Genomic DNA, 26,432 nt, shown 5'->3' with positions numbered 1-26,432 from the left:
TAAGAAGTTCATACAAGCTTTTCTGCAGTTATCCCAAAAAGAATATTTATGAGGGGCTTGCAGCTTTTTACTGGCTGTGTTTCCCATGCCTTTAAAAGCAACCTGTTGTGCAGATATTTAGCCAGTTAACTTCTTTCATCCTTTTTAATATCTACAGGAGTTTAATTTTGGTGTCAAACAGCTGTTAAAAGCAGGATCAGTAAAATGGTGCCAAGTTCATATTACCATCACTTCCAGCGCTGTTGAGATATACAGCAGTAATCTCCAATAATCTCTTTCTGCCTCACACCTCTCACTCTCACTCACAGAGAAATCTCATAGAAAGGCTAACTGGCTACAACTTGGGGTGCCAACGTTTCATTGGCAGAGCTTCTGTGTTTGCAACAACAGTATGATGAACAGAAAAGTTTCATCCAGTAAAAATGAAAGGAAGGAAAGAAAGAAAGAAAGAAAAAAAGAAAGAAGGAAAGAAGGAAAGAAGGAAAGAAGAAAGAAAGAAAGAAAGAAAGAAAGAAAGAAAGAAAGAAAGAAAGAAAGAAAGAAAGAAAGAAAGAAAGAAAGAACATAAGATAAGCCATGTTGGATCAGGCCAATGGACCATCCAGTCCAAAATTCTCTCACACAAAGCCCCAAAAGCACCAGAATGTCCACCAGTGGGACCAGGGCACTAGAAATCCTCCCACTGTTGCCGCTCCCCCAGCACCAAGAATACAAACAGAGCATCACTTGCAGGGAAAGAAAGAAAGAAGAGGGGCCAAAGGAAAAAAAGCCTTACTCACCATCAGATGACCCCAGCCAGCAACAATTCTGTCCAGGGGTTGTTTGGTTAAAAAATAATATCTACTGGAATGCCCCCCTTCTTTGCCACCCAGGCCTCTCAGGGAAATCTCCCCACAAGAATACTGCAATGCACATGAAAGCTCATACCTTGAAGAACGCTTCATGGGTCTAAAGTGCCAGTGGACGCCAGCTTTTCTCTCAAACACTGTGAGGGGGGGGGGGGAGAAGGAAGGGGAGGCAGCCCAGCTCCTCTCTGTACAACACAGAGGCGGGGGAAGGAAGGAAGCCAAACGGTGGTCAGGCTTTGCAGTCTGTCAATCTTCAAGGCTAGCTTTTCTCCACACAACAGAGAAACAAGGGAAGGAAGGAAGTAGAGCAGAGCTCATGCTTTGCTGGGGGCGGGGCTGGCTTTGGCTTTTCTTGTTACCCAGTATTGAGGCTTCCACGGCCTGGTGCTGGGTTGCAACCGTGCTAATGGGAAACACTGATTTAAAGTATGTCTACAGGTGAGCTTTTGAGTGACACACCACAGTTGTGGTCAGATCACTAAATATTGAGTACACTGTTCTGTAATTGGCATTGCTTAGGCTAAATAGGCTTGTGTTATTTTCATATTCTCTTCCAGAGACTCCTGTGCAAAAAGCAGGGGTATAGTTTGGGCTATCAAGTAACAAAGGCTCCAAAAAATTCTCTTATCACATTACCTAAATTCTAATTTTTCTTGTAAAAGAATTAAATTTACTCTGAGGAAAACAGCAGAGTATTAAAAGCCACTTTTCCATCTCTGGTATTTACTGACCTGAAAAAAATCTTAATAGGCTTGTATTCAAATTATTTTATAGATGGAAAATGTATGCTTATTATCTCACTTTAGAAACTCACTTTATTTGATTACATGTAGAGCAGAACTGAAAATAGTATTTATTAGAATATTACATAACTAGTTGAAGTAATTTCTCCAATCCAAACTTATCCTTGAAGTTATGGTGGTAAGGTATCCAAAATGGTGTAATTTGACAGTTTATTACCATATAAATGTTTAATTCCAGAAATTATTATGGATGACCTAAAACCTGCATAAATGGAAGAGGGTGAACAGACTGATTTCAGACCTATCTAATGTATACTACATTCTCTTGATGTCTAGGGATCTTTATATTTGGATATAGTAATTTTTCCCCTTTTTGACTTTTCAGTGAGACATGAAAAATCAAAGCAAAATAACTTGTAGTAGAATTCATAATTTTAAACATTTTGTTCCTGCATAAGAACTTAGTAAATATGGAATACACATGTAGCAATAATTGCATTTTGTATGCTTATGATATAAACTTTCTTACTAATGGCAGGATTTTTCATTTCAATGTTCTCTTGGGTTTTATTAATAGTCTAAAAAGAGAACACTTCAGATTAATTTGGCCAGTAGAGTGCAAACACATTCTAACAAGAAGATACACAATCCAATCAGAATTAATTTTCGCCACTATTACATTCAAACAGATTTGACTTTAAGTTCCATTCTAGGCTGAATCCTGACCAGTAAAGGGACGTAAGTGGAAAAAGCCCTGCTGTCTAGTTTAGTAAGCTGCTTAAAGCTAGCAGTAGAATTTTGTAAGTGTAAAAGTCAGGCATGTGTCAGGAAGAATTTGAATTAGGGCTGCCAATTCCCAATTGGGATAGAGTACAATCGGAGAGAGGTCACTAAACACTAAACGCAACGAAAAATGCAAGCTAAGTATATAGAAATCAGTCCAAATGTCCAAAACATGTATATTCAAGTCCCAAAGTAGTGTGGTGACAAGCCAATCGATTAAGTACTTGTTTCTTTCCAGTCTTCATCAGACCTGGGACCATTAACAAAAGAAAATATTATACAAAGCCAGTTTGATGTAGTGGTTAAGTGTGCGGACTCTTATCTGGGAGAACCGGGTTTGATTTCCCACTCCTCCACTTGCACCTGCTAGCATGGCCTTGGGTCAGCCGTAGCCCGGACAGAGGCTGTCCTTGAAAGGGCAGCTGCTGCGAGAGCCCTCTCCAGCCCCACCCACCTCACAGGGTGTCTGTTGTGGAGGAGGAAGATAAAGGAGATTGTGAGCCGCTCTGAGACTCTTCAGATTGGAGGGCGGGATATAAATCCAATATCATCATCTCCCTCACAGGGTGTCTGTTGTGGGTGGGGGGGAGGAAGGGAAAGGAGATTGTGAGCCGCTCTGAGACTCTTCGGAGTGGAGGGTGGGATATAAGTCCAATATCTTCATCTACCTCACAGGGTGTCTGTTGTGGGGGAGGAAGGGAAAGGAGATTGTGAGCTGCTCTGAGACTCTTCGGAGTGGAGGGTGGGATATAAATCCAATATCTTCATCTACCTCACAGGGTGTCTGTTGTGGGGGAGGAAGGTAAAGGAGATTGTGAGCCGCTCTGAGACTCTTCGGAGTGGAGGGCGGGATATAAATCCAATATCATCATCTCCCTCACAGGGTGTCTGTTGTGGGGGGGGGGAGGAAGGGAAAGGAGATTGTGAGCCGCTCTGAGACTCTTCGGAGTGGAGGGCGGGATATAAGTCCAATATCTTCATCTACCTCACAGGGTGTCTGTTGTGGGGGAGGAAGGTAAAGGAGATTATGAGCTGCTCTGAGACTCTTCGGAGTGGAGGGTGGGATATAAATCCAATATCTTCATCTACCTCACAGGATGTCTGTTGTGGGGGGAGGAAGGTAAAGGAGATTGTGAGCCGCTCTGAGTCTCTTTGGAGTGGAGGGCGGGATATAAATCCAATATCTTCTTCTTCATCTTCTACAAAAATATCAGAAGGACATTCAGACACCACCAACCCTCTTCCAGTGAAAAAGTATATCATACTTACATATTGATTCAATTATATGGATTTTTTACACAATTTTCAAAAAAAGAGGGACGCAGAGCGTTTCCAGCAGCAATTTCACCTCGGCTACAGCTCAGTATGTGGCTTCTTGTGCACCCTAATGGTGCAACTAACATGTTTAAAAAGGCAAACATCGCATTCACAGCTGACATTACACAAACCTCTTAAAGGTAAAGTAACATATTTCTAATGCAACATGCTAAAAGACACAAACACCACAAACTATATCACAGCAGATTCAACATACAAAATATTCCATACAAAGGATGTCAAATCCCATAATTTATACAAAATTATGTTATCCCATAGGCAAATTATGCACAGCACTCATAATATTATAAAGAAGACCATTCATGAAAAAACATGTCAAATCATTGGTCATATTCAGTCCATATGGAGAAATGCAATTCAACTGGCGTATCCAGTATGCCTTTTTGCAGCAGGATCTTGTGCACGTCTTCATTTCTGTTTGTTCACATTTGTATAAGGTGAAAAAAAAAAATCTTCACAGTCATGATTCTTTTGCATAAAATGGCTGACCACAGAAGCTTCAATCACATGGTTCCTAAGTCTAAAATGGACTGATTTGGACTGATTTCTAGATACTTAGTAAATTGGTCACTAGTAATTCCCAATTGGAGACAGGGGATCCCATGGTCTGGAGGACCTCCCTCAGCTTCAGGACTATCGGAAAGTGGGATGGGGGAAAATGTCTGCTGGGCACTCCATTATACCCTATGGAGACCAGTTTCCACAAGGTATAACTGGATAATTGATCCATGGGTATCTGGGGCTCCGTGGGGCGGTTTTTTTTGAGGTAGAGGCGCCACATTTTCTGCATAGCATTTGGTGCCTCTCCTCAGCCCCTCCCCCCCGCAAAAAAGTTCAAAAAGATTAAAACGGATAAAAGGAAGTACTTCTTCACCCAAAGGGTGATTAACATGTGGAATTCACTGCCACAGGAGGTGGCGGCGGCCACAAGTATAGCCAGCTTCAAGAGGGGTTTAGATAAAAATATGGAGCAGAGGTCCATCAGTGGCTATTAGCCACAGTGTATGTGTGTATATAACATTTTTTGCCACTGTGTGACACAGAGTGTTGGACTTGATGGGCCATTGGCCTGATCCAACATGGCTTCTCTTATGTTCTTATGTTCTTAGACCAGGGGATCCAGTTCTATGAGGCCCAAAAGCAGGTGCCCCTATTCTTCCTTATTTCCAATGGATGGAAAGCATTTAAAAGGAGTGTGCTCCCTTTATCAGAAAGAAAAAATAAATCCTCATGGAGAACGCAGGCAAGCAGTCATCTCCATCTGCTGACAAACCGGAAGTCGACAGGGTCCCTTTATATGTGATGGCCAGAATTCCCTTCGGAGTTCAATCATGTTTGTTACAACCCTACTTAGGGTTGCCAATCCCCAGGTGGGGGCAGGGGATCCCCCGGTTTGAAGACCCTCCCCCCGCTTCAGGGTCGTCAGAAAGCGGGGGGAGGGGAGGGAAATGTCTGCTTGGAACTCTATTATTCCCTATGGAGATTTATTCCCATAGAAAATCATGGAGAATTGATCCGCGGGTATCTGGGGCTCTGAGGGGGGCTGTTTTTTGGAGTACAGGCACCAAATTTTCAGCATCGCATCTAGTGCCTCTCCCCAAAATACCCCCCAAGTTTCAAAAAGATTGGACCAGGGGGTCCAATTCTATGAGCCCCCAAAGAAGGTGCCCCTATCCTTCATTATTTCCTATGGAAGGAAGGCATTGAAAAGGTGTGCCGTCCCTTTAAATGTGATGGCCAGAACTCCCTTTAGAGTTCAATGATGCTTGTCACGGCCTTGATCTTGGCTCCACCCCAATGTCTCCTGGCTCCACCCCCAAAGTCTGCTGGCTCTACCCCCAAAGGCCCCAGATATTTCCTGAGTCGAACCTGGCAACCCTAATTTGAATTACTGGAGCAAGATATAACCTATAACTGTATGACCTAACCACAATAAGCATATTTATGGTGACTGTCATTAGTAATGTATTTTGGGTGCTAGTCCAAGCCTGGGTGCCAGAAGAATTATCTGAAACTGTTAAAGAAAAAGAGAAAAAAGCTAGTTGTGGAAAAAATGCCTGCATTGGAAAAAGGCTATAAAACGGGTACATTTATTGATTCTTGTTCCATTTGTAAATACAAGGTCTGCAAATAACTCTTATCACCGTGCGTGAAATATAGCAAACATATGTTTCCACAAAGCCTAAACATTAGCATGTGTAATCCTCGCAAGGTCAAAACTATTAAACATTGAACTGTATTCTGCTGTTTGTATTAATTACTATATACATATAATTTGGATGATAATTTTACAGTGCCATCCTATAAAAACAGCACAATCTTGTACTTGAAGAAAGTATTACAAAGATCACAGAGCTAACAATACTCAATATAGATTTAGGAGAATCAACATCACACTCATGAACAGTTCCACAAGCGTATGCTTAATGAGAAATAATACGTGATGATAAAGGGAGTAAACTTTGAAAACTGAGGTGATTTAATTATATTACATAAAATCAGAGATAATTAGTTTTTATTTCAGTTGATCAAATATACATCAATTATGCCGCTAACTTCTTTGGGAGACAAATAAGGTGGCTTCTGAACCGATTCTTAATTTAAAAAATTTCTTCTAAAGAGTTCCAGCGGCATACGTTAACATGCACTGTTGTCTTGAACCACGGTCCTTTCCATCTATAAGTCGAAGAGGTGCTTTTCTGTAGTAATCAATAATGTCGCCCACTGAAGTAAAATCCTATGCAATGTAAAGAATATTCTTCGGTCAATTATTCTCATAATACAGCAATCTAATATATATATATATATATATATATATATATATATATATATATATATATATATATATATATATATATATATATATATATATATATATATATATAGGCTCTTTTTTTAACTGTTTAGTTCCATAAAATTGTTCTTTTGAGACCAATCAGTGAATAATTCTACCTTTGCACTGGTATTTTTGTTTTAATTGTTGCTATTTTATATCAGTTTTCTATGGAAAATGTCTTGACTCTGAGTTACTAGATCTGATTCTGCTCAAATGCAGTGCATGAATCAGGAGAAAGTTTGAAGGAGGAAGATTAAAAAGGACTGGAGTGCTATAGATGATAAATGCTAAAGGAATGCTGTGGCAACATGTCATACCTCATTTCCCCTCAGACCAGTTCCTAAGAAGTATACTTGATCTTCCAGGTGGTATCGCATCTGAAGATTGTATACTTTGTCATTGTACAACACCATCAAGACATAGGGTTGTTCAAGAGTTTTTCTTGAGCTGTTCCTAACTAAGAAAGTGCCATCCTATAAAAACAACACATTAAAATATTTTAAGATAAACATAATCATAACGATGAACTGGCTTGATTGCATTTCTAGATAGCAGTGTTGAGGATAAGCTTCAAAGTGTATGTTGGAATATGTAATAGTTTTATTACCATATGCATAGATGTATAATATAACTCTATACCTTGTTTATGTTCCTAAGGGCAACTTCTGCTTCTGTCCGGGTGATATCGGCAGCATACCACTTCTGATTTAGAGAGGCCTGGTTAAATTAAATGAAAAGAGAAAGTTTTGCAAGCAAGTAAAATATGTGATACTACCAATTAGAGAATAAGAATACAGTGTTCAAAGAAAGGGATGTTATTCTTTAACTTTTTTGGGGGGGGGGTGATGTATTTTCTGCATGGTGGAAGGTACCTATTTTGGGTCAATCTGTTATTTTATTGGGGATTATAATCTCTCTGGATTATGAACATATGAACATATGAAGCTGCCTTATACTGAATCAGAGCCTTGGTCCATCAAAGTCAGTATTGTCTTCTCAGACTGGCAGCGGCTCTCCAGGGTCTCAAACTGAGGATTTTCATGCCTACTTGCCTGGACCCTTTTTGGAGATGCCAGGGATTGAACCTGGGACCTTCTGCTTACCAAGCAGATGCTCTACCACTGAGCCACTCTCCCTCCCTCATTTGTTATAGATTTTCCCCACTTTTATGTATGTCCAGTGATAAGTGTAACATTGCATTTTCATTACGTGCAGACACAACTAAAAGGAGAAGAGGAAGGGAAATTTAAAAAAAAATGGCGGGCCAAATTGTGGGGAAGGGATAGCTAGGCTTTTCCCTCCTCCTTTTGAAAGTCTATATGAAATCTTCCTCTGAATAGTAAAGTGATCAGCATTTTAAAAACTATAAAAATAAATGATTCTTAAACATTTTAAAGGTTATAAGATACTGTATGTTAAAAAAGGAAGTCTTCATCATTTGTCACAAGTGATTTCACAGCCATATACAGCAATCAAAGTGATGAGTACTTGCTGAGAAAAAGAAACTTCTGTGGTAAAATGTCTGCAGTTTACATAATAAGAACAAGAATATCAATAGCCTAGACCAGATCGTGTGTCAGGATCTGATTTCTATAAAAGGTCAGCTGATAGCACTCCTCTATCGTCTGAGGGACAAAAAGACTTGCTGCAGTTTCTTGCCTTTGGTTTCCTTCATCATGTCTTGCCCAGTGTTCCATAACTTGATCTCTGGAACACATATGCACTGACTTGGTAGGATTTGGTGTTGACATCTGTCAAAAACATAGCAATTTACAGTATCTCTTTATGGTATTTTTGTACCTTGTAGAATTCTTGCTCCTTTTCATATTCAGTGTTGGGTGTTTGTGTAGTTTGTCTGTTCGGGATTGGAAGTGGTAGTTTGCTGTCTGCTTTGCCTTTGGAAAAGGTTCTTGAGATGCCGCCTTTGGAGATTTTGAACACCGTTTAAAAGCTGTATTCATTCTAGTTCACTGATACAGACTGGCTCGAAAGCTTCACCCTTGAGCCACATGAACTCGATAGAGCATTGGATTAGAGACCGACCAAATGGAGCTTAAGAAAGCATCACATTTTGCAGGAGTTTAAAACACTAATACAATTCTGATAAAAATGGAGGCTTACAAAATTCTGCATAAATAGGAGGCCCTCCTGAGCATTGGAGAGCCCAATTTATTATTTATGGAAGTATGCATACCCCACATTTTCTTGCGGCTCAAGACAGCTTACAAATTGCAATTTTAAAACATCACAGTCTAAAATATAACCCCAAATGACCCCGTCCCATCAAAAGATGCCTACAGTCTATACCTCATTAAAAAATCCTAGCAAATTATTTCTTTAATGTTATTCTTTATGGCTTGCAGTTGAGAGGGGATGCTTTAAGAGTGGTACATTCAATCACCTGCTATGCGGCTTTGCCTCCCTGCCCTAGATGAAAGCAGGGTTCAAAGAGAAAGTAAGGGCCTAAGAGCCAAGCACTGGAAGAAACAGGGTAAAGAGATATAAAGGTATGGAAAATACATTTGGAAATGCAGAAAAGAATTTCATCTTTATGGTCGTAGGTCCACATTCATTCCATCACATTATATCCAAAATTACTATAGATTACTGAACTCAGTGGGGCTCTAAATTAGTTGATATAACTGATTTTGCAGGCCTTATTGTGGTCCTGAAGTCCAGACTCCTAGTGTGCATAACAAACATACTTGATTTATGTAATTTATTGCACTTATGGCCTGCCCTTTGCTGAGCTCAGGATTCTTGCGGGGAGGGGAACTATTCGCCATCTACATGTTGGCCCGATCCAAATGGATTTAGCTTTTAACTAGATTACTGTTATCATGGACTCTCCTAGGAAAGATGTGATAGAATCTTGTTTGCTCTGAAACCCTACAATTCATGCTTGGGCTTCCAAAGCTTTTTACAGTTGTATTGTTAGAAAACATTACTGAATAACATAAACTGTAGTGATTGCAACCAGATAGTTTCCAAATGTAAGCTGAGCATTCGTGAGATACATACTTGGCTGAAGGCGTGATGGTAGCGATCCACTTGATGAAACGGTGCTGTAAAAATAAGTAACATTTAGCGTATACAAATGAGACCCAATGCGTTTTTGGTCATCTGGCTACATGTCTACAGTGCTCTGAAACACTTGTTAGGCTTAAAGTCAGAACCTTTCAGGTGCTGTGCAGATTCAGCAGTCACATTAAATCCATTGCAGGTTGCAAGGGTCTTCTCTATTTCAGACTCCTTATAGGACCCGTGTGACGACTCAAAATTCATATCAAAAGACTACAATCGCAGGACTATAATCGTATTAGTCAAGGAACAGAGTAATTTCAAATCTTTGACCATAGAGAGCTTAAATTGACATAACTGGATCAGGAGTGGAAAGCATTGTCTGAATTCAGTAAGTGAGATGGGGAATCACAAAATATGACTGGGTCATGGATTGCCCTTGCTGTAACAGAGCATTAGACTACCCTCCTTACACAGAACTAAAGGAGAATAGTAATGAATATGTTGCATCATAAATAAATGTAATATTTAATCAGGAGTGGTTCAATCCAACAAACCTTTCTGTGTATGCATCAGGTATATTCTTGGGTGGCAAAGGACTCTGTTTAGATACGGGTTTAGTAGTCCTGGAAGGGAATGTATTAAAGAATTGCGAAGGTGGCTGAGGAACTGGTCTTTGGGGAACATCTACAAAGAGAACAACAAAAACTCAATTTAAACAGCTGTGCATTAGAGATAATTGATACCACTTAGTTGTACTTGGAAAAGGGTTGGGCAAACCTAGGGTTGGAAGTTTCTGCCCCCTCCTCTGGGATTAATTTTGAGTCCAAAAGGCACCAGATTTTTCGTATGTGTTGTTATAGATATGGCTAGTAATACAAGGGAAAAGTTACTGGACTTGACAACAAAAAATCATGGAGGATCTTTCTACACGCTAGAAACAGAGCTGGTCTAGCCTCTCCGCTAAACCCATCAAAAGGGAGTTTAGAGATGCAAAGTAGAATAGCCTTGGAGAGGGGCAAGAGACAAAGGCGTAATAGTTGCTTCTATTAGTTCTTCTTCAGATTTTCTTGATCACTTTGGCTTGCCTGTATAAGATGTCCTGCACCTACAGTTACTTATTTACAAACAAGGCAACTAACCATTCAAACAAAGTGTTACAAAACCAATTAAAACTAAAACTAGACACAGGAATAGCTACCAAAAAGACAGGAAAAAGAGGTCACTGAGGGAATGCCGGATAAAACCAAAAAGTCTTCAGTCACAGGTAGGCCGTAGTGATAGAAGACAGATTTAGTGAAATTATTATTGTACAGGTTTAATGTAGGGAGTATATGAGTGTGAGAGATGTGATGATATGGGTGCATATATGTGAGATAGATGCTGGCCCAGGAGGAGGCCTCTCGAGAAACACAGGGAGAACTACATTACTGACATTACTGACAAAGAGTTCTAAATCTATGACAAATAGCAAACAGATTTTACTGGTCCATTCTAGAACATTAGCACCACTGGCTGAACTGCATATTTTCTACTCCATTCCATAAGGAACAGAATTGGGTAGCAACTTTAGCATTCAGAATGCTAATGGGTAGCCACCTAAACGGAGAATGAATGGCCTTAATTCTTACGAGATGTCCAGGAAGGATATTTCTTTCTTAGCATTTTAGAACATTGTTACCTTATCATCTGCCTCAGTGCTGAAATGTGCAAAATGGCCCCATGGGAGCTTCCTACGCTTCTGATTTAATGTTTTACCTGACATTATGCTCAATATTAGGAGTGAAGCCATAAGAACATGCAGGATCCACGGCACTTAGGGCTTCATAGTCAAAGTCTTTATTATACAGTCATAGACCAGCACAGACCAACTTTGTAAGTGAAAAGAAAGATGTGACGTGTATGGAAGAAAAAGCCTTTGCACATACCTGAGTATTAATCCAATTCCCTCCTCCAAATGTATTTAATTATAAAAGTATAAAAAAAATAATAATGAAACATTACATACTGACATCTTCCACCTGAAAGAACATAAAATAAGTTCAAATTAGGGCTGTTGCTAGTTTTTTTTTTTTAAAGTTGATTAATCGTATGCATTTTAATTGACTAATAAAAATTCTTCATTTTAACAAAAGCAACAGGCCTGAAGAACAAAAACATTTCTTTTTTATGCAATATCCTTCTGTTCCACAAAAGATTAGGCCATACAAATGTTTACTACCCAGACCATTTAGCTATCATGGCGACCCATAGTAAGCTAATGGGTGGAAGTTAGTGCATCGCAGAAAGAGCTATTTGAAAGGCAATTACTTTAATAAGGGACCGAATATTTCACGGGTGTTTCTTTTTTTTTCAATAAACAATTTTTATTAGTAACATATGGTAGCAAAACTATATCTACAACTTATAGAAACTTAAAGAAAAAGAAAAAAAATTTCTACCCCATATCTTACTTTTCCCCCACCCCTCCCCCCGTTACTTGACCCCCGCCAGTGTTATTTACTTAAAGGAAACAAATATTAAAGATACCCTTAACTGTTAAAAACCCAAAATTCTTATTTTCTTATTTTAAAAACTTATATTCTTATATTCTTATTTTAAAAACGTAATCATTATCAAAGATTGTCCAATGTCCTTTTATTTTCCACTCTTTTTCTACGTATCTTCTGAACTTCTTCCACTCCAGCTTAAAGAGTTCCAAATCATAGTCTCTTAATTTTCTTGTTAGTTTGTCCATTTCACTCCATGACATAACTTTTATAATCCAGTCCCATTTCTCTGGTATTTTTTCTTGCTTCCACAGCTGCGTATACAATGTCCTCGCAGCTGAGAGCAAATACCATATTAAAGTTCTATCTTCTTTTGGAAATTTTTCCATTTGTAATCCCAGCAGAAAAGTCTCTTTATTGAATTCATATCCCAAAATCTTAGAAATCTCTTGCTGAATCATTTGCCAAAACATTTTAGCTCTTCCACAAGTCCACCACATATGGTAGAAAGAGCCTTCATGCTTTTTACATTTCCAACACCTATCTGGCATCTTGTTGTTCACAATATTTCACGGGTGTTTAGCCTCATGATACTTTTGGTGGTACAGAGGTGCTGTCCTTCTGCCAACATAGAGCAGAATTCTGCTAAATGAGTTGTTTTGGGGTGCAATGATGCTGCTAAGTGAGTTGTTTTGGGGATGCAAACCTAGAGATGGGATGACCCAATGTAATCCCAACTGTAAATGTTTTGCTGTTGGGAGGGAAATGAACAGTGCTAAGTTAACTATACAATAACATCATCCTCTGAAAACAAAATTAAATGTTATGGTTTTGAAAGAGTCGGGTCTGGGTTCCCTGAACCCAATTCATGTTTCCTGAATCTACACAGCAGCTGCAGGAATAACTTCTTAAAATAGAGGTGGCTGAAGGAAAACAGAAAGCTTGAATGGGTTTGGAATGGTGCCATGGTAAGGAAAAGGCTCCTGCCTCTCCCCGAGTCATTTTCCTGTGCAAAAGCCACACTGAAGGGAGCTAATTCCCTGTTTTTGCTACTGCATGGGCTCAGATATTCCACATGGAGAAGCATGGGACGCTAGAGGTTCTGCCGCTCGAGGCAGACCCCCTGCACCGTGACCCCCCAAACTCCCTTGGAAGGAATCGTATTGCGCACATTTTGCACATGCACAACCCAATAATGTCAGTAAAGGTGACGTCATCACCCAGGCCAGCGAGCGGGGGATGAGGGGGCAGCAGGTGGCACACCTGAGTGCTGCCGTGCTGCCATTTTCCCCTGCAGTACGCTCTTGGGAGGCTTTCTTGGAAGTCTCCGAAGAGTGCACTGTTTTAGCAGCGCCCGGCCACTTTTGGATTTGAAATCAGCCAAGCGGCACCTTTCCACTGCACTGATGAGGCCCAGGGCCACGCTTGCACAAGCACAATACGCAAGCGCCGGCCCCGTTGTAGGAAGTCTGGACGGGGTCGGAGAGACCTACGACACTTGCGTATCATGCTCCTTGCAAGGAGCACACTATGCAAGCGCCAGCCCTGGCTCTGCTCAGGGGAGATAGGGGGGTGGCGCCCAAGGCAGCTGTCTACCCCACCTACTCCCATGCGCCGGCTCTGTGGAGAAGCAAAATCAGGAAAATAACTCCCACCTAGCATGGTTTTCCTGCAGGAAAGTGTCAAGCATGGTGAAATTCCATTGATAATTAATTGTTTTAGAGTCCTGCCTAACCTGGTCTGTAAAGTATCATGGAGGATCCAACTTTGCTAGCTTGTTATTCTTTCCCTCCTCCCCCCCCCGGTCTTGCTTTATGGCTTATAATTAGAAGTAGTGAGAACTGAAACCAAGTAATCAGCACCTTCCCATACATTCCTGTAAGGGGTACGAGCCATTTGGAGAAGGCAAGGACGCAGTCCTGATAACACTATGGGAACGTAGACATTTATGATAGTATGTGTGAATGCTACCCCGCAACCCAATCCCTTGGAATCCTTTTGAAGTAAGCCTTAGAAGTATTGTATCAATGTATTGGCAGCATTACTCTAAAGAACCTGTTACACCAAAGTATCGGTCTATCAATAAACGTAGTCATTGTATCAACTTCGACTCATCATTGAACCCGCATGCTTGACAGAAAGTGGCTAGGGACCTCCCCAGGCTTGCACTATCAGGTATATTACCCAGTGGCATGAGAGAAGTGCATTTGTGTAACCTGTTGCTGAGGGTAGATTTTTGGGAGGAGAAGTTGGAGATATTCTGTCCTGCCATTACTTTTCTGCAAGGACTACTTCCTTCCCCATTTGGGGGTTCCAGATATGAAATATCTTTATAATTATAGGAATGATGAGCTGTCACAAGTTGAAAATCATTGTTTAAGGAGCTGGGTTTCAGAAAGGAATTGCTCATTATCGCTTAAGAATTATCTAGGACAATCTTAGTGCTGTATACATAAAATAACAGCATCCCAGAAGCAGCTGCCATTACTAAAGCTGTGACCATAACTATGCTTTATGTTAATAATCTTCTGCTGGTATGTGGCTTTAGTAATTCACTAAAAATGAAAGCAGATTGTCTCTTTAGAAAATATCTTCCTGTTGGAGCAAAACAAGATTGAACCTGGCTAGTTTTTGGAGTCAGGACTGCCTGAAAACCTTCTTGTACTAATTGAAGGATGTGTAGTATCCAAGTTTGTTTTTTAAAATAGGGTTTCGCATGTAACAAATATACCACCTACTTTTGTGATCAGAGTACTCACTTCTGACTTTCTTTCAGATGCTTGGCTGTTCCTAAAAGGAGAAAGAATAATAAAAATATTAATTGTGTATATAGTGGGAATGAGTAATTGGCAAGTTCTTTCTCTCTCTCTCTCTCTCTGTGTGTGTGTAATGAAATCACATGGTCATTGTCACTTAACTTGGAAGTTGCATCTGGCATTTAAATTTGATCAGGCTGACCAATAATTCAAAAGGTTTCAATAGAATGAGAAATGCATCACTGAAAAGGGATAACCTTGTCTACCCACTCTTTCAGTTTCAAATGAAGCATCTATATTGACACAGATTTAGAATAAATTAACACAGGCCATTGAATGAAACATTCTCCAAAATAAAGTTTTAGAGAACTTTTCAAGAAATAGCTTTCTAAACTATCAAAAGCCTTTTCAGCATCTAGCAAAAGAACCATTACAGGTATTGTAGCTTCTAACAACCTCATTTACATTCAAAACTTTACACACATTTGAAGTACTATGCCTATCAGAAATAAATCCAGAATGTTCTGGAGCTGCATAAATGTCAATAAGATATTCTTATTAAGATGATTGCTAATAAGATGATTGCTAATAATTGAACATTTTCTCCACCCTTGTACCATTTTCTGGATTAAATTTCTCTCCACCGGCTCCACTATGAATCAGGGCAGAGGAAAAGGATAGATTACAGAAACTGAAATTATGCATGCCATTCAACCCACATTATGAAAATTTGCAGCCAGTTTTTGGAAAGAAAATACATTGCAATCGATAAACACAGAAACAGAACAATGCTATGCACTTTCTGCTACATTATCATATTTAATGTGGCTAAATGTACTATACCTCGACCCTAAATTGCCCTCTCATGCTGGCATTTTGGACCACTGTAATGCCCGGGTTGCCCACATTCTTAATCTTAAATCTTTCTTTTGGTCATGCTATTTACATAAATGTGAATCTATGTTTACTGTATGGGTGGTGGCATCCTTCTAGTGGCAGGATTATGTCTCTCATGTTTTTCATTTGATGGCAGAGGAGGCTTTTGAATCTTTGCCAGCTCTTCTCCCAGAGATCTTAAACAGAAGGGGGGGAAAGGTATAAGGGTTGATTGCTTTTAATATGCCATGTTAAGCGGGTAATTTTGACCGTTTAAGCTGGGAAAAATTAAAGTTTTACCTGAGCTGTGGTGTCAAAGACTGCAAGAAAGTAAGATTTTTTTTTAAAGGAATTGTAGGTCCATTTTAAAAGAAATAAAATGTGGTGAAATAATATGGAAATAATGGCTTACCATTTCAGAAGGCATTACTCTTTTGACTGAAACAAAATGAAAAGGAAAAAAAAAGAACATAAGTGAAAGTCGTTTGGTTATTATGGTTTCCCTGATTAGATTTCATATGGCTGTAGTACGATATAGTTAGAGTAGTGGACTAGGACTGGAGATATCAGGGTTCAGGTCTCCCACTCAGCTGTGAAGTCCACTAGGTGATCTTGGGGCTGGGCTATCACTCTCTCAGTATCTCATAGGGTTGTCATGGGACTATGGCGGAGGAGAGGAGAATTGTATACTCTGCCTTGGACTCCTCGGATGAAAGGCAGGGTAAAATCGTAATGAGATATTGGTGTAACTTTGATGGAAAATCATAACTTTGGCTCAAGGGAAGTGCATTTGTTAACGTATTGTTTTAAAGACTACAAAAATTTGCGCTGACCTCTGCTTTCTCATAGCCATTATCCCTGAACACATATGTAGATTGCACAACATGTATATGACAGTTCAACAGAGTAGCAAACCTCTTTAAATCGCCAGGTCTGAGCTTAAGAACAAACAGCTCAGTGATATGAACACATTTATGAATGGTGAAATGATGTCATATGCTTCAGAGAGGTGACAGATTCAAGATTATGATGTTGTATATACAGGACTTTTTTTTGAGCAGGAACACAGAGGAACGCTTGGTGTCAGGAGGTGTGGCCTAATATGCAAATGAGCTCATGCTGGACTTTTTCTACAAAAAAGCCATGTGTGAAACAATGGTGATGTCAGGGGGTGTGGCCTAATATGCAAGTGAGTTCCTGCTGGGCTTTTTCTACAAAAAAAGCCCTGTGTATATAGATGTGTAGCACAACACTGGAGGTTGAAGATAGAGTTTTAAATGTAATTTCTATTTTCACATATCTTATTTTTTAAAAAATTGATCACATTGTCCCTTTATGAAATATATAAAGTATTTATTTATTTACTTCTTAACACCCTACCATACTTTCCTGTGGTGATATATCATGATGAAGATCCATTCAAAAAGCTGCTATTATAAATTAATTTCATGCTGTATCCTCCAGTATGCTTTTGGTTTAATGAAGCTTTTTGATCTTTGTAGATTTCTCAGCTCTCCCAGAGGGTACTCTACAGAAATGCCCATGATGTTCCAAGGTTACTGTACTTGAATCTCCTATATTAGCAGACTTATTCCTCAGTTACACAAATAATTGCTTGCTTATCAGCCCATAGCAGTCTTCTGGAGTCTTTACTTCTTAGGTCACAATCTAACAGCTTGAAAAATATATTTGCTCATTGGCATCTTTTATCAGTGTGTCATATTGCTTTGGAAAAAATACTTAGCCGTTAACTTAAGACAAATAAATATAAACAAATGCTAACCTCCTCTTAGTAGGTCTCTGTCAAATGGTGGCCCAGATCGATTCAGTGGGGGCTTTTTGGTTCGATCTACAAAAGCTGGAGTGAAACAGAAACATTGTTTCAAACAGTATGCTAATATATAAACACCAACAAAGAATTTCATATGACTTTTACATAACAAAAAGTAGAATTCCTCTTTAGAAGTACAATAATCAATTAATTAAGTACCTGATCTGTTAAGAGGGTTAAAGCAAAGTCGAAAGAAGATACCCCCCTACAAAAGGCTGCCCTTTGTACCAAGCAATGGAAATGTACCAAAGGATGTGATTTAAAAGTATGAGAGAATAATAGCTGCTTACGTTTAAAAGTCTTGATGTTTTTTTCTCCACTGCTGTCATTGCTTGAAAGTGAAGTGAACGGTGGCTGCTAAAGTAACAGATTCAGTCAATAGTCTAAGTCAGTCTTTGCATTATGATTATTTGATAATAGCTGCCAACCAAGAGATCTGTGAGGTATGATGTGTCACTGAGCTGTTGTTTTCCAGATATTTTTTGTTTAGGGGGGGATAGTCTATGGGTATATATTAAAAAAGTAATGCACAGTTTTTAACGTGCTGCCAACCCATTTTTGACTGACTTGCACTCTCCCACCTTTTCTTATGTGACAGAGTGTTGGACTGGATGGGCCATTGGCTTGATCCAACATGGCTTCTCTTATGTGACACAGAGTGTTGGACTGGATGGGCCATTGGCCTGATCCAACATGGCTTCTCTTATGCTCTTATGTGACACAGAGTGTTTGACTGGATGGGCCATTGGCCTGATCCAACATGGCTTCTCTTATGTTCTTATGTGACACAGAGTGTTGGGCTGGATGGGCCATTGGCCTGATCCAACATGGCTTCTCTTATGTTCTTATGTGACACAGAGTGTTGGGCTGGATGGGCCATTGGCCTGATCCAACATGGCTTCTCTTATGTTCTTATGTGACACAGAGTGTTGGGCTGGATGGGCCATTGGCCTGATCCAACATGGCTTCTCTTATGCTCTTCTGTGACACAGAGTGTTGGACTGGATAGGCCATTGGCCTGATCCAACATGGCTTCTCTTATGTTCTTATGTGACAGAGTGTTGAACTGGATGGGCCATTGGCCTGATCCAACATGGCTTCTCTTATGTTCTTATGTGACACAGAGGGTTGGACTGGATGGGCCATTGGCCTGAACCAACATGGCTTCTCTTATGTTCTTATGTGACACAGAGTGTTGGACTGGATGGGCCATTGGCCTGATCCAACATGGCTTCTCTTATGTTCTTATGTGACACAGGGTGTTGGACTGACTTGCACTCTCTCACCTGGAGAGACTGCAGGCAACTATTTTTATTTTATTATTTATAATTTCAATGTATACACTGCCCAGAATTCACAGGGCTCAGGGTGATTAACAACACAAAACATACAATATAAACCAAGATTCAAACAATCAACTTAAAATTTTAAAACATTAAAAATCATTAGAAAAACATACGATGGTGCCAACTAAGTACAGTATGCATTACTGTCCTGCAAGCGGGAGACAACAAGGTGGGGAGGAGGAAGTGCCAGGTAAGGTAGTACCCATTGCTGTCCTCAACCAAAAGCCTGGCAGAACATCTCTGCCTTACAAGCCCTGTGGAACTGCATCAGGTCCCACAGAGCATGGATGTTATTTGGCAGAGAGTAAAAAGTCCTGGCTCTGTTGTGGACATCCAGACAACTACAAGGCAGCTGTACAGACCATCAAGGACAGTTTCAAAAGCTGGTCTAATGAATTATGCCTGGAAGGTAATAGAAAGAATAGATAACATAAACTGGTATTTGGTAGTTTTTTTCTCATCTCATGTACAGATATAGTACCTTGATAGTAAAAAAAAATACATACCCCAGCACCTCTGCCTCCCTGAGCTGCTGGTGTTGGAGAGGGAACAGACCTCTGAGGAGGAACAGGAGGCTGAAGAGATGTTTTAACTGCTACAGATCTATCTAAAGAAAGCAAGAACATCAAACGTATAGAGGAAACAAATATACCCCTTCCATGTACACACTCTTCAGTGTGTGTGTATATATATGTGTGTGTGTATAATTTTTTTTGGCCACTGTGTGACACAGTGTGTTGGACTGGATGGGCCATTGGCCTGATCCAACATGGCTTCTCTTATGTTCTTATGTGACTCAGAGTGTTGAACTGGATGGGCCATTGGCCTGATCCAACATGGCTTCTCTTATGTTCTTATGTGACACAGGGTGTTGGATTGGATGGGTCATTGGCCTGATCCAACATGGCTTCTCTTATGTTCTTATGTGACACAGAGTGTTGGACTGGATGGGCCATTGGCCTGATCCAACAGGGCTTCTCTTATGTTCTTATGTGACACAGAGTGTTGGACTGGATGGGCCATTGGCCTGATCCAACAGGGCTTCTCTTATGTTCTTATGTATTTGGTTTTCCTAAGGTCTCATTAGACATTAATATTTATGGGAGAATTTCAGAGAACTACAATTAAATTAATCTTTACGTGACATGGAACGCTTTCTAGCTGCTCAGTTATGTTTACTTACAATAGGGTACATCTCAACAATATATCTCAAACTTCGATTAAAATATCTTTTTAAGCTGTACTAGAAAATTATTGATTAAGATTTCTGATTAGAAAAAAGCTCTCTGTTCTGCTTCCCTAAAGCTAAGCTAAGTGCAATCCCAAGAACACTTTCCTGAGCATACTACTACTGAGCAGACCTATTTAGGATTGCACTATAAATCTTCTAACACAGTGGTCCCCAACCTTTTTGGCAGCAGGGGCCAGTTTTGTGGAAGGCAATTTTCCCACGGACCGGGGGGGGGGGGAGGGGCAGCACTGGTTTTTTTGCCATCCCAGGCTGCCCCCTTGCCTGCCCTCCATCCCTGCTCCCCATGAGGATCTTTAAATGGAAGGGGAAGACTGGGGCTGTTTCTACCACCTCCCTGCTAGGTGGCCTGGTGGCAGAAGGCCAATCTGCCTCCCTCTCCCATTTAAAGACCCCCCCTCCGATCAGCTGATCAGTGAGGGCCTATCAATAGGGGGTAGGCTAAAGTCACAGCAGTGCTGCCCCTTCTGCCAGCCCAGGACTCAGGCGGATGAAAGAGGTGGTGTGGCCTTGCTCTGCGGCCTGGTCGCTAACAGGCCATGGACCGGTCCCAGTCCACGGACCGGTGGTTGGGGACCCCCGTTCTAACACATTCTTTGATTTAAAGAATGAAATTCACCTCTCCAATACACTCTTCCCTTCTCTACCTTACTTTTTCTTTCCCTTGCCTTATCAGTACCTTCCCCTTCAGTTTCTCTCTTCCTACCCCACCCCATCACTAATTGATAAAAAAAAAATTATTTAAATGTCCATGAAATATTTCAATTTACTTGATTTTATAATTAGAAATGAAATTGAAGTGTATAATATTTTATATCTGTGCCCAAGCTGAATTGTACACCTTGGATTTTTTTTTTAATGCCACTCGTTACTTATTATGGTTCTCTGACCCTATTCAACTTGACTTGACTAAAGAATGAAAATTTTGAAAGATTTTACCTATGTATTCAGAGGGTGCCGGAATCGATTTGGAAGGAAATATAGCATTACGGTGTGCCTCATCGTCATTTGAAGGAGGAGGTTCATAATCGCCATCGTTTTCGTCTTCTATACTATCTTCATCATTTGGTGTTTCATAGTCTACTCCAGGTTCCTGGTCATCTGGACATTCATAGTCATCACTGTCCTGTCAAAACCGAAGTGCCAGCTTACTACAATAGCGTAACAGCAAGTCTTACACCCCTGTTCTTTGTTGAGAATTGTAAAGGTCTTTATACTCTACATGTATCTACATTTGTTTTGTTCACATAAACAACCCTCAAAGGTTTGAAAAATAGGAATTAGGATTGTGGTTATATGGGATTACAGCTCACCACCAATTTTTCTAGTCCTTTTGAACAGAGGGGTTTTTTTTTATGCATACTATTGCAATCAGAACAAAGATAAGATAAGAATTACAGATATTAAGAAGGTTGTGCTTGATTTATATGCAAACTACTGAATCTAGATAGCCAGGGCTTTTTTTTTTTTTTTGAGCAGGAATGCACAGGAATGCAATTTTGGCTGGCTTGGTATCAGGGGGTGTGGCCTAATATGCAAATGAGTTCTGGCTAGGCTTTTTCTAACAAAAAAAGGCTTTCTAGATAGCAGTTCGTTATCTGTCAGGCTTTCTTCCATGCAGTCAGGATTAAGGTCAGATGAATATCATTGAAAAACAGGCCAGTGGAAATCGGGCAGGTGGAAAACTAGTGATCTCGGGGCACAGAGGTGAACTGGAGCAATCACTTCAAGGAGAATACTTTTGCAGGGGATAGCAGCCTCCCATCTTGCCGGACGCAGGACACAGTATTTTTTTAATGCTGGACAACACATCCAATTACCATGTAAGATTACAAAGGAAAACCATTGAAATCCATAAAAATAAACACAATTTCAATAGGAAGGAAGAGAGTTTAAAAATGAACAGAGCATGTTTTCCAGTCCTGAAAAACACAAAATGCTCTACAGCTTACAACAGTACTACAGATAAGATTAGAATCCATATACAAAAGAACCTCCTCAGAAAAGCTCCTCCAGCAGTATGTCATAGCCTGGGAAGCTCCTACATGATAATGACTCAGCCCTACCCCACCTTCCTGAGTAGATATAAATTACCTGCCTACCATCTTCTTCTCACTTTGACCCAGAAAGAACTCCAGTTTTCTGGATTATACCTCTGAGGATGCCAGTCACAGTTGCTAGCAAAATATCAGGTCTCACAATGCCAAGACCATGTCCATACAGCCCGGAAAATCTAAAACAACTACTTTTAATTGTTTGCCACCTTCATGACCCTAACTGGGCATAAAGCCAGAATATAAATTCTGTAAATAAGTAATGAGACAAATCAAAAGAGAATAATTTTGACCTCCACTATGATACCTGTGTCTAATTGCAGATATAGAAGAAGAAGATGATATTGGATTTATATCCCGCCCTCCAATCCGAAGAGTCTCAGAACAGCTCACAATCTCCTTTACCTTCCTCCCCCACAACAGACACCCTGTGAGGTGGGTGGGGCTGGAGAGGGCTCTCACAGCAGCTGCTCTTTCAAGGACAACCTCTGCCAGAGCTATGGCTGACCCAAAGCCATGCTAGCAGAGGAATCAAACCCGGTTCTCCCAGATAAGAGTCCGCACACTTAACCACTACACCAAACTGGCTCTCCTCTAGCAGTTTTAGTCTGTAGCAGGAATCTCATGGCACCTTGGAGCCTTATATAATTTTTGTGAGTCAGAACTCAAGATCTGATTACTCATAAAATCTTATACTGGAATACATTTTGTGCCATAGTGCTTTTAGGCTTCTCCTTTATTCTTTTCTAACTAATGACAATGAAATAAGGTCCTTAAAAGTCTCTATACCAGTGGGTGCCAGGACGCTTCAAGCTTAGCTTCTTGTGATATCTCCAAAGGTGTCGTCTTACTGTAGAAGAAGAAGATGATGATAATGGATTTATATCCCGCCCTCCACTCTGACTCTCAGAGTCTCAGAGCGGCTCACAATCTCCTTTATCTTCCTCCCCCACAACAGACACCCTGTGAGGGGGTGGGGCTGAGAGGACTCTCACAGCAACTGCCCTTTCAAGGACAACCTCTGCCAGAGCTAGGGCTGACCCAAGGCCATTCCAACAGGTGCAAATGGAGTTGTGGGAATTAAACCCGGTTCCCCCAGATAAGAGTCCACGCACTTAACCATTACACCAAAATGTAGCCCTATGAGCTCCCTGAAATGCTGGTCTTGGAAGATAGGGGGCAGTCTGGGAGTCTGTAGTGATGAAAACTGCCTTCCTCCTCTACTTCTGGAAAATGACTTCTAAATTTAACTGGTAGGATAATCTTGAAGAATAAGAATTATTTTGTCTTTTTTACATCAGTTCAAAATTACCAACAATGAATTTTTTATTTAAAAAATGCATAGGAGTATTGTAGAAGTAGTATAAACTTTATCATAATGTCTGTTCCTTGTATAACTATGGTTTTAAAACATACTTACAAAAGAAGACCAGCTATCGCTTTCTTCTTGTCTGAAGTCTGTAAAAAAGTAACAAAAAAGGATTCTTAATAGCTATACATTTTCAAGTGTGCCAACTTCTCACTATTAGCTGCTGATGTCCTGTAAAGAGAATCGTGGTGAGCACACATGGACAGCTAGGGCTTAATTTTCACATGTAAATGTACATTACTTGATAATTCATAATAATTTAATCATTAATAGTTCACAGTTGAATGTTTGAATGGGCTCCTCTGAAAAGCTTTGGGTCCGAGGGGATGGGAAGTGATATGAAAAATTTTGTGACCTGGTTATTTTATGTAGTTATTTTTATTTTTTCTTTGTAACATGTTTTGTGTCTTCTAGCTAAATTGAATACACTGGACTCCGTGAAGTTTCCCCTACTTTCAAATCTAAAAGACTAATCGATGTAGCTCTGGTATACATGCTATGTTTGCTGTAACCATAATAATATATTTACTGAAAAATCATATATTATCTAGTATTTTTTTAATCCATTGCATAAATATTGGCCATGCAAAATTCAAGCAAACAGCTTTAACAAAGCAGAAATATTTCAAAGGCTGTATCCCCTCTTTGAGCAGCTTTATTGGCACGCAAATATTCTCCCAGAATTTGTCAGCAAAAGTGCAAACAAGATTAACTTTTTCCACCATGGATCACATTTTTTTCTTCTGCTATATCATACATTCTACGTTAGGAATAAATACCATCAGGCTATGAATCGTTTCCTCCCTTTTCAGCTAACACGCTTTTAAACAGTCTTTCCTGCTGATAAAATTTCTCTGAATAAAAACTGAACTTGGCCAGGATTCTCTAAATAAAATCTGAAGTTGGCCAGAATAGCTGGCCACAAATACATTAATAAATAGAAAGTTCTTTTACCTGTATTTTGAGGAGCCTTCTGTGTATATGTACTGTAGTAATATTGGGGAGAAAATGAGAACATTTAACATTTCCACTCCTTCGTTATAAACTAAAAATATCCAAGACACAATCTTACCTAGTTAAAATTATATATCATGTACCCAAACAAATATGCATTTTATTTGTTATCTAACCCATTATATCAAAATAAGCAAACAACGAGGTGTTTATTATATAAATGATCCTTTCAGGGTGCTTTACACCTAGAACAACAAATCTGACTGAATTTTGATGAAGAATTAAAAGACTTGGAAATGTGATTGGATTGTTTGCTGAACCCTGCTAATGAGTTAGTTGATCTTTGCCTATTTTTTGATGTCTGGCAGTTTTACTCTGCTTTGTGGTTTCGGAGAACTGATATAACGTTTCCAAATAAAAGAAATATACATTTGACAGCCCATGAAGACAGATTACCAAGCAGAGCTATGCAATGTAGGGGCTTCAAGCTATGCAATGTAGGGGCTTCAAAAATGGTATAGTATGTATCTAGACCTAGGATCCATGAATTACATTACTTCAAACAGTAAAATGAGGACTATAATCTTCTACACACTTATTTGGTTGTAAGGCCCATTCAATATGCACAGTCTAGTTTCTGAGTAAAAATGCACGGAATTGTACTGTAGGATATCTAAAGGGCAATACTATTAGTCTTGCCAATTACTACTATCGCATAGCAGCTTGCTGCATATATACCAGTCCCGTGACTGTAGGTTAAAAGGATATGATGCCAGTTCCCTTTTCACAGTTGTGTGCAGACTATATTGTGTTCCACATGAAATAGCCAAAAGTTTGGAAAAATATAGTAGGGATGTGGTTGCTTTTTAAAGATCCAAAGTTTCATCCATAACTCAAGCCATTGGAGGCAAAACAATTTATTCCCACTGAAGCAAACATCTGGAACGACTGAAATTAATTAATTAAATTCATTTATACTTCACTTTCCCCTTCAACGGTGACCCAAAGTGTCTTATATCATTCTCCCTTTCTTTATTTTATCTGAGTCACAACAATTCTGAGAAGGGAGGCTGAGAGAGTGTGATTGACCCAAGGTCATCTTGCAAGCTTCTACTGCAGAATGGGGACTCGAACATGGGTCTTCCAGAACCTAGTCTGATGCTCTAATCAGTATACCATGCCGGCTCTCACATATTCTACATAACACATTCACAAATGCCCAGAAATCTAAATTCCCTTTCTACTAATTGATTGTTTGCCATTCTCAAGGGATAATCTTTCCAAAATAGCATTGGTAATTGATTCCACAACCCCATTGTGGTTTCTGTTGCACAGGAAACAGGGAACCTAGCAGTATGGTGACATCATATGTTTTATATTACTTTGGGTTACTGGAGGAGAAAGCAGGAGGCAATCATGTATCTCACAGTGCAGTATGTGTGTGTGAGAGAGAGAAAGAGAGAGGGCACACAAAGAGTCAACCACTATTATGCTTGTTTAAGAACATAAGAGAAGTCATGTTGGATCAGGCCAATGGCCCATCCAGTCCAATGCTCTGTGTCACACAGTGGCCAATATACACACACACACACACACACACACACACACACACCGTGGCTGATAGCCACTGATGGACCTCTGCTCCATATTTTTATCTAACCCCCTCTTGAAGCTGTCTATGCTTGTAGCCGCCACCACTCCTGTGGCAGTGAATTCCACATGTTAATCACCCTTTGGGTGAAGAAGTACTTCCTTTTATACGTTTTAACCCGACTGCTCAGCAATTTCATCGAATGCTCACGAGTTCTTGTATTGTGAGAAAGAGAGAAAAGTACTTCTTTCTCTACTTTCTCCATCCCATGCATTATCTTGTAAACCTCTATCATGTCACCCCACAGTCGACGTTTCTCCAAGCTAAAGAGCCCCAAGCGTTTTAACC

General features: G+C 39.9%; 1 protein-coding gene across 1 annotated transcript in view; it reads right to left on the bottom strand.

Moving 5' to 3' along the window:
• Nucleotides 1-5,786: 5,786 nt before the first annotated feature.
• Nucleotides 5,787-26,432, bottom strand: part of LCP2 (lymphocyte cytosolic protein 2) — a 57,588-nt gene continuing 36,942 nt past the window's right edge. The window contains exons 5-21 of the mRNA XM_060238861.1: nucleotides 24,494-24,525; nucleotides 23,591-23,628; nucleotides 21,056-21,242; nucleotides 19,374-19,474; nucleotides 17,812-17,878; nucleotides 17,474-17,548; nucleotides 16,103-16,128; nucleotides 15,991-16,010; nucleotides 15,783-15,887; nucleotides 14,797-14,848; nucleotides 11,578-11,590; nucleotides 10,127-10,277; nucleotides 9,570-9,613; nucleotides 8,349-8,470; nucleotides 7,188-7,265; nucleotides 6,866-7,021; nucleotides 5,787-6,449 (exon numbers count right to left, since the gene is read on the bottom strand). Coding sequence (XP_060094844.1) covers nucleotides 6,327-6,449; nucleotides 6,866-7,021; nucleotides 7,188-7,265; nucleotides 8,349-8,470; nucleotides 9,570-9,613; nucleotides 10,127-10,277; nucleotides 11,578-11,590; nucleotides 14,797-14,848; nucleotides 15,783-15,887; nucleotides 15,991-16,010; nucleotides 16,103-16,128; nucleotides 17,474-17,548; nucleotides 17,812-17,878; nucleotides 19,374-19,474; nucleotides 21,056-21,242; nucleotides 23,591-23,628; nucleotides 24,494-24,525 — 1,390 coding nt within the window. The 3' untranslated portion in view covers nucleotides 5,787-6,326. The remainder of the gene's footprint in view (nucleotides 6,450-6,865; nucleotides 7,022-7,187; nucleotides 7,266-8,348; nucleotides 8,471-9,569; nucleotides 9,614-10,126; nucleotides 10,278-11,577; nucleotides 11,591-14,796; nucleotides 14,849-15,782; nucleotides 15,888-15,990; nucleotides 16,011-16,102; nucleotides 16,129-17,473; nucleotides 17,549-17,811; nucleotides 17,879-19,373; nucleotides 19,475-21,055; nucleotides 21,243-23,590; nucleotides 23,629-24,493; nucleotides 24,526-26,432) is intronic.

Source organism: Heteronotia binoei, chromosome 5 (assembly GCF_032191835.1).
Source record: "Heteronotia binoei isolate CCM8104 ecotype False Entrance Well chromosome 5, APGP_CSIRO_Hbin_v1, whole genome shotgun sequence".
Lineage (NCBI taxonomy): Eukaryota > Metazoa > Chordata > Lepidosauria > Squamata > Gekkonidae > Heteronotia > Heteronotia binoei.
The sequence above is the reverse complement of the archived record's forward strand: the minus strand, read 5'-3'. Positions and strand labels throughout refer to the sequence as shown.